The sequence below is a fragment of the Medicago truncatula genome, chromosome 5, assembly GCF_003473485.1.
Source record: "Medicago truncatula cultivar Jemalong A17 chromosome 5, MtrunA17r5.0-ANR, whole genome shotgun sequence".
NCBI lineage: Eukaryota > Viridiplantae > Streptophyta > Magnoliopsida > Fabales > Fabaceae > Medicago > Medicago truncatula.
This window is the reverse complement of record NC_053046.1, coordinates 37,013,525-37,021,646: the sequence shown is the minus strand read 5'-3', so window position 1 is coordinate 37,021,646 and position 8,122 is coordinate 37,013,525. Positions and strand designations below refer to the sequence as shown.

Below are 8,122 nucleotides of genomic sequence, written 5' to 3'. Positions count from 1 at the left end.
CAATTGATTTAATCTTTGTTGAGACATTGTAAATGTGAAATTGGGAAAACCCAAAGTTAGTGAAAAAAAAACTTGAAGCAAACAAAGGGGGTGAATGATAAAGGAGTCGTTGTTGAGTTACTACTCATGTTTCAAAGACAAAATCAAGGCCGAAGAAAAAAACACAGAATACAAAGAGTTTTTTTTTTTTTTCTCGAGAGAGAGTACAAAGTTTTTTTTTCTCTTAGGCATTTGTGTCTTTCTCCTAAGCATATTTTCAGAGATTATCTTACTATGGACTAATTAAGCCTATTCTTAGAAATTGTGGTTGACCCTAAATATTATTTTCTTTTCTCATAGGCATTTGTGTCTTTCTCCTAAACATGTGGGACTCTTAACACCTATCACTAATGGAAGACCTTTTTTCATAGTAAAAAAATGTTTTTTTAAGCCTAAAGCCCTTGCTTGGACTGCCTACCCCTTATGACGGCCCTGCATATCACTTGTTACACTGACTCTTTGAAAACAATCATCTGGTGCAACGCCAACATGTAAATGTTTTGACTCACTAGTATGGTAATGAGATAGCGAGGTAATTAATAGAGTGACACTTTGACCCAAAGGACAATCTTTCTCCAACCTGTGATGTGAGCAATAGATAAAGAATCACTCTACACATAATATTACAAAAATTTCTCTAACAAGTCACCTTCACCCCAATAAAAATTCCTCACATCTCAGACTATATAGTAGAATACGTAACAAAGAAGACACTAAACAAGGAGATAAAAGCTCCCAAACGATCTCCAAGAACACCCCCAGATGCACACGGAACATGCCCAATCGGAGCCACCCGTATTAACTCTGATCCACATTGTAGTAGGGGGCATCTAATATCACTAGGAATATCAAGCTGCATAGAAAACAATACCTTAGAGTGTAATTGAGGAAATTTCAGCTCTTGCAAATCTCGTCTCAAACAACTCACCGATTCTATCAAGGGGGCTATAAGGAGATAACGGTTTCTGCTCAAAATTGAAGTCGTCTATCAGGTGAAGGTTAATTTTGCGAAAAATTGTTTTAGGGTTGAGTGTGGATCGTTCCTTCATGGAAGGAACTTTTTGCACGCCCTAAAATCACTCTGGAAGTACATATTCGAACATATACAGTTATTTTCCCTTCGGTAGTATATACTTGTAAAAACGTGTTTTATACTTAGAAATGTAAAGAGTGGGTAGAGTTTCTTCCTTCATAGCTATAGCACTAGGATTCTTAAACAAAATAGATATAGCAAAAAAATTTAACTTCAAATGCTTTTGAACCTAAAAAAGAATCTACAACAACAAATGAACACAATTTTTCATGTATAACATTCACAAAAATATACACCTTTGTATCCACCATGTCATCTCATTACTCATTACACACACATCCTACCATAATCCCCTCACAAAGAATGATGAGGTTGAGAACAACACCTATTAAGCAACCTAAGCAATGCATCAGCTTTTCTCCTAGCTCTCAAAGAACCATCAGCAGCCAAACTTTGAAGAGAAGGAATACTCCTTGGATTTGCCAAAAGTCTCATTGCAACCAATTCCCCTTCTTCTTTACACAATCCAAGTAAAAGTGTTATTGAATTTTCCTTCCCTTTAACAGAACCAAATCTCAAAAGATCAATAAGAAGAGGCACCAAACTTTTACTATTCTTTATCTCTTCCAACCCCTCAGAACAACCTAAAAGAACGGCAAGAACCGCCAATGAATCGTCGGTTATACCGGCTTTATCATCCATCAACAACTCAACAAGCAAAGTAACTGCTCCACTTTTAACAATACTCAATTTATTAGGATTATAAACTGCAAGATTAAACAATGCAGTTGCAGCATCTCTTTTACCTATAATTGTACCTTCTTTTAATAGTCCTACTAATGCAGGTATTGCCCTAGAACTTGCTCCAATTTGCACTTTACAATCATCAATCATAGATAAACTATATATTGCTGCTGCTGCATTTTCTCTTGCTTCCATTGTTTTTCCGAATTCGAGTACTTCGACTATGTTGTCAATCGCTCCAGCCGCCATGATTAAAATCTTGTTATTGTCGTAGATCGATAGGTTGAACAATGCAGTCACAACATGCTCTTGAATTCTTGAATCTTTAGATACTAAAAGTGTTACTAGAAACGGAATAGCACCTACCTCGGCTATGATTCTTCGGTTATCCATACCGGTTTTTGCGAGCAGACGTATCTCGTACGCGGATTGTCTTTGGATATCGGTCGAACCAGTTGCTAATTTTCCAACAAGAAATTCTGCTGTCATTTTGACAGCATCTTTTGATGCTTTGTTTTCTGAAATGTGATCAATAGCATTCTCATTCTTGTGCCTTTTGCTGCTACTATTGTTGTTTTTTGTGATTGCCTCATTCATTTTGACATTGTTTTCATAGCACCATTGATGAACAAGGCTCTTCAACGCATAGTTTGGTATTAGAGCAGTGTGAATTAGTCTTTGTCCACTTTTAGGACAAGTGTGGTGACCAGAGTTAATCCATTCTGCAATTGAAATTCTATCATAAGTGTGTCCTGATGAAACAATCACAGGATCTCTCATTAGGTCTAGCGAAATCGGACAACGAAATTCGTCAGGAATATTAACTGTCATCATGGATTGAGAAAAAGAAGATGAAGAAGAACTATCATTATCATGTATTTTACTTTTGTTGTATAAAAACATAGATATTGGCTTACACTCTTCTGATTCTCCATCATTTCTAAATACCATTGATTTGGTATATGAAACAAGTGACATGAGATTGTTTATGTTTGAGACAACAATTAGTCCACCTGTTCCTGCTTGATTCTGAGCTTCAACTTCTAACTTTGATATTTCTTCAACATAATCTGATAAAGTTCTCAAACCAATGCTACACATTATTTCTTCCACTTTCACAAAATCAATAAACCCTTTATTGTTGTTGGTCTTCTTGTTTTGTAAACAATTTTTCGACATTACTTCGAAAAGATTTTCCCTTCTTTGAACTTCTCTAGGATCAATGAATAATTCAAGTTCAACTCTCTTGGATTGTTTATGCAAAAGATCAACTTGCTCCTTTATATCTTGTGCTACATTAAGCAAATTTAGAGGTAGAATATCAAGTGCTCTTCCCATTTCTTTTACAAGCACAAAAAATTGATTTGAAATGAAATCCAATTGTATGAGACTCCAAAGAGAGCTTCCATCTGTGCATTCTTGGATCAAGACCTTCACTCTTGTGATCACAGAAAAGATTTCTATGAAACAAAGGATTGAAGAAGGTGGAAGTGGTGAATCTGATTCTTGAATCTCTTCAAACAAAGATGAAAGAAGCTTGATCCTTCTTATCATGGATGATACATTTTTTATTTGTACTAATGGAAATTTCTGCATTGAACTAACTTCATTGGATATTAGAATCAATGAATCTAGTAATGATTCTGTTGGTAATAAACCTGGAGATATCATCATCTTTGATCTAGGATCATTCATTTTGTGATTAGTGTCAGAAATTAGATTACTCTAAGAGCTTCTATAATGCAATTTTTTTTAATATTAAAATAGCATAAACTAATTGTGAGAGAGGCATGGTGTATAATTTAATGTATGGTAGTTTGATTCTTTCTATTTGTATAGTTAGTGATGAAGACAAGAAGAAAAATATTGTAGGAAAGTTGGGGATTTCTGGTGTGCTGCCATTTGGAGGGTTTTCCTGGCTTGTAAGATTAGTTTATAATATTCCTAATTAGCCATTTTTTATTCATATTTTATATGAGCCTTGTCAAACAAAATTTTCAGCAGCTTCTTTTTAGTTGTTGATAGTAATGTGAATGTCCTCATTTGTTGATTTGGATTTGGTGCATTAACTATGTCAGGCAGTTTTCGATCTCAACTATACAATTTTAAACTAAGGGTCTTGTTAATGAGTGTCTTCAGAGCACTTTTTAAGCATTCCACATTATAAAATTATTAACAGTTTTCGATCACTAATGTGTCCTCATTTGTGATTTGGATTTGGTACATTAACAATGTCAGGCCGTTTTTTAAATTAATAGTTGAGATCATTTTAAGCTAAGAGTGAAGATTCATTTTGGTTCTTCCCAATTTTTTCGCGATCCAATTTAATTTCTGACAAAAATAAAATTCAAAGTTGTTTCTAAGACTTTCATATCTAGGACATGTATGGTATGAGACATGTGTTGGGTGCTAGTCATTGACACAAATACAGACATAAGAGGTTATATTCAATCATTTTTATTTTTTTAAATTATTACAAGTGTCTATGTATTAGTGTCATGTCGATACCTCATGAGAATCGTTGATGAGATCCCCAATGCTTTTTTATTTAATTTTATTTTAAAAGCAACTTGGCTTTTGATGATATATGTGTGTATAGTCCAGCAACTAGATTTCATTTTATTGATTTGTCGTTTCAAGAAAATTGAGCACTACATTTATGACTCCTTGAAGCCTTAAACGGCTAATTGTAGTAGCTAGAATAGAATGTTTCAACTTTCATACTCCTACTAACTAACTAAGACTTCCTCTCATTTATATTTTTGCACCATAATAGATTCCAAAAGCCACGAAATGTTGATTAATAATTTTAGTTTGGGATAGAGAACAAATTAGAAGTCCTATGAACTGTAGATTTTTTTGGAGTAAAGCTAGTAACAACCAAGTCCAACAACCATATAATAATAGTCAAACTATCATATACAGTTAAATTAATTAAAAAAAAAAAAAAACTGGCTTTATTAAGCATAATACCATAATATTAACCGGGCTTAATTGCACTTTTGGACCCCTATCTAATTTAAATACAAAACAGCCCCTATGTTTTGATTCTTTGACAGTTTTAGACCCCCGGTCCATTAGTGAGATGCCACGTGTATTATTTAGGGGGTCATAACCTACAATTTGTTAAATATGTTTGTCGCAATGACCATGTAAACAATTCGGATTGTCAGAGCTCTTATGCCATTCTTAATTAGGAATATCAAAACCAATAGATTATAGAACCTTCCATGCAATAAGATAATAACTTCACGTAAATTTTAGATTTCTGGTATATTATAGTTGCGTGCAATTCTGTCAATTAAACATCAAAGATTATTTATATTTTTCAAATATATTTTTATGACATATCATTTTTTCAATGGATAATGGACTCAAACCACAGCAAATATGTACATTGAACCATAACTTCCGCAGCAAGAAAAGCAAAGACCAGAACAAGTAACACATAATGTAAACAACATAATAAAGCTCAAGTATTAGTCCAAAAGGATGGCCACAACACAAGTTAAGTAAAATATCGTTTTGGTTTTCATTTTGGTTTTGGATGTTGGCTTTTTTATAGGCTTAGCTTAGGAAAGCTTGTCTTCACTAGGAAGCAAAGTATTGATTTGTTCACTATATGAGAAATGGTAGAATGGAAGATGTAGATTTTTTAAGGAATGAAACTATTGAAATTTCTGGAGAAATGGAGAGTGGTGGTGCCATTGAGAGAGGACAAATTAAATGGTACATCCAAAAATTTGAGTGTATTGATACACCAAAATTTTAAATTAATAGTTAAATGAGTTATTTTTTGAAGAAAAAAATTATTTTCTATCACCTATAGTTATGATAACAAAATCTTATTCACCAAAAATGTCGATGGAATAAAATTTATTTTTCTGAATTTTTATTACTCATAATAGAGAATTTTGATTATTTTTTACAATAAAATGAAAAAAAAAAAAAACGTATAATTTATAATCTATGAAATAATGTTTTTCCTTATGAAATGATATTTTCTAAAATATAAATATCAACAAATAGCATTTTATTTCATAAAAATTATAGTTAATTGATAGATTTTTAAAGCAAAAGTACCGATACACCTTAATTAGATTGGATTTTTTTTTACTTTCAAATGGAGTGTTTTTGTTCGACAAATCACAAAATGGTTGGGTTGACCGTTTAACACATGGAGTTGTCAAAGAGAGCAGTGTGATTGTTTATTATTGTTAACCCTCTAGTCCAACCTTGAGTAATTATAGCCTAGTCAAAAATTATTCAAACCAAAAATTAAACATAGGTTTTTCCAAATAATTTATCATTTGGTACCCTGGAGTGATTTTATATATACTTTGCTTTTGATTTATGTTACGAACTTGTTGGTCATTTGTAATTCAAAAGAAATATTGATTTCTCTTCAAACTACATTCTTGATATAAATTGTTTTTCTTAAAAAATATACCAACATAAATTATTTTACATTCAACTCACTTTTAACCGAAATTAAAATACAAGTCGGTCGCTATCTTCTGCCTCAATTCCCCTTGGATCAATCAAACCTACTTACGATTAGCTTGGACCAGAAACATTATAGTGCCTTAACCCAAAGACAAATAGAGCGAAAACAACAATTAATGTCAATAAGACCGCATATATGGACCCGGATCCTCTGCTGCCGCATGACGGTGCTGCACGATCTGCACCATTGATCTAAGTCAAATATAGCAGTCAATAACACAAATTAATTGATGGATGGTTCATATCAAAGAGCAGGGCAAAAGGCATGAGAGAGAGGCGGGAGAGGATCTGCTTCCCACCATATATAGTTGAACTGCGGATGTTCAGTTGAACAAAAAGGATTCTTTAAAAAATAGTATAGCCCACTATTAATGTTAAAGTTCAATGTAAAAAGAATATTATGCATGTTGAGTTAGAAAAAGAATATTATTGTTTGTGATTGCAATAGTAATAAAGAAAAAAAATTGTGATCATGAACTCAAAAATTAAACATAAACAACCATTTTATTGTAGTATATCGTATAAATTAACGGGCTGGGCTGGCCCATAGATTAAGTATGTGTCACGTTTACAGTGAACCCATAAATACTAACTTCACAATATGACATTGAATCATGTCTCGGGACGTAAAAATCTTGCCTCCATCGCTAATCTAAACAAAGGCTAAGTAACATAACTTCGCTCTTGTTTAGGTTGCCTAAAGCTTTTACAACCAACCATATTGTATAGTTGGTTGTATGTCCTTTTCTCTTAATTTAATGTTTAGGTCTATTGTAAATTTGCCATACCGAAGATTCAAGTTGAAAGGTTAGTATTGGTAGTTACTATCACTTAAGTATTTTTCGGTGGTAAGTGAGACTTAAAATAAATTTTGATACATGAGACCTTTTTGTGTATAAAATTTAGGTAATCTTTCCCCTCTCCATCGTCTCTGATTGCCACATTTTTTCATTTGAACAGAAGAACATAAAGATGCTATTCCCCCAATCAATTCCTTTGCTCTTTAGAGAAAAGGTTTGATTCACAAAAAGCAAAATAATGATAGAGTAAGAGAGGGTTCATTAAGGTACGGTTACAATCACTCACCACCTTATGACTAAGTCAAGCTAGGTCCATCAAAGCATAGTACATCAAAGTATCAGAAAAATGAAAATCTGATTTCTTAGCACCCCACTTTATTTCTTATTTTTTTCCCACATATGTCCCAAATCAACATTCAAATAAATCGAAACACAAAAATAAGATAGAAAGAGAGAGAGAGAGAGAGAAAGTGGGTCTTAGTCTTCAAATCATTTCTGGGCCGGCCCATTTCACGGAAAATACTATCCGTGATTCCGCGATCCACTCGTGCGCGTGTTAATCACCCACCGTTGATCTTAATCAAACGGTTAATATTAAAGGGCCATTATCCCCTCCATTTTTTGTTTTAAGGGAAAACGACATGCATTAAACTAGTGGGCTCTTGGATCTAAGGGTGCATGCATTATCATCATCTATCCCTTTCTTCATTCTACCACCACACTTAATCCTTTGTTCTTTGAGGTGACATTTATCTTCCTCTTTTCATCATACCCCACGAGACACCTAATCAAAAATACTATTTTTTTTTTTAGTTTCTTTCAAACAATTATGTGTTACCATTTACAACTCCTAAATTAGATAAATTATTGATTTTTGTTATTTCATATGATTTATTGAGTGTGTAGACGAACATATATTCATTACGAAGAAGTCAAGAAATCAAGAAAATCACCTCAAATTAACATGAAATACAACTTCACTACTTGAATAAAGACAAAA

General features: G+C 33.0%; 1 protein-coding gene across 1 annotated transcript; it reads right to left on the bottom strand.

The window, feature by feature from the left end:
* Nucleotides 1-1,269: 1,269 nt before the first annotated feature.
* Nucleotides 1,270-3,567, bottom strand: LOC11430446 (U-box domain-containing protein 1-like). The gene has a single exon (NM_001424909.1). The coding sequence runs from the start codon at nucleotides 3,509-3,511 to the stop codon at nucleotides 1,427-1,429; it is 2,085 nt and encodes a 694-aa protein (NP_001411838.1). The 5' UTR covers nucleotides 3,512-3,567; the 3' UTR covers nucleotides 1,270-1,426.
* Between the last annotated feature and the right edge of the window lie 4,555 nt (nucleotides 3,568-8,122).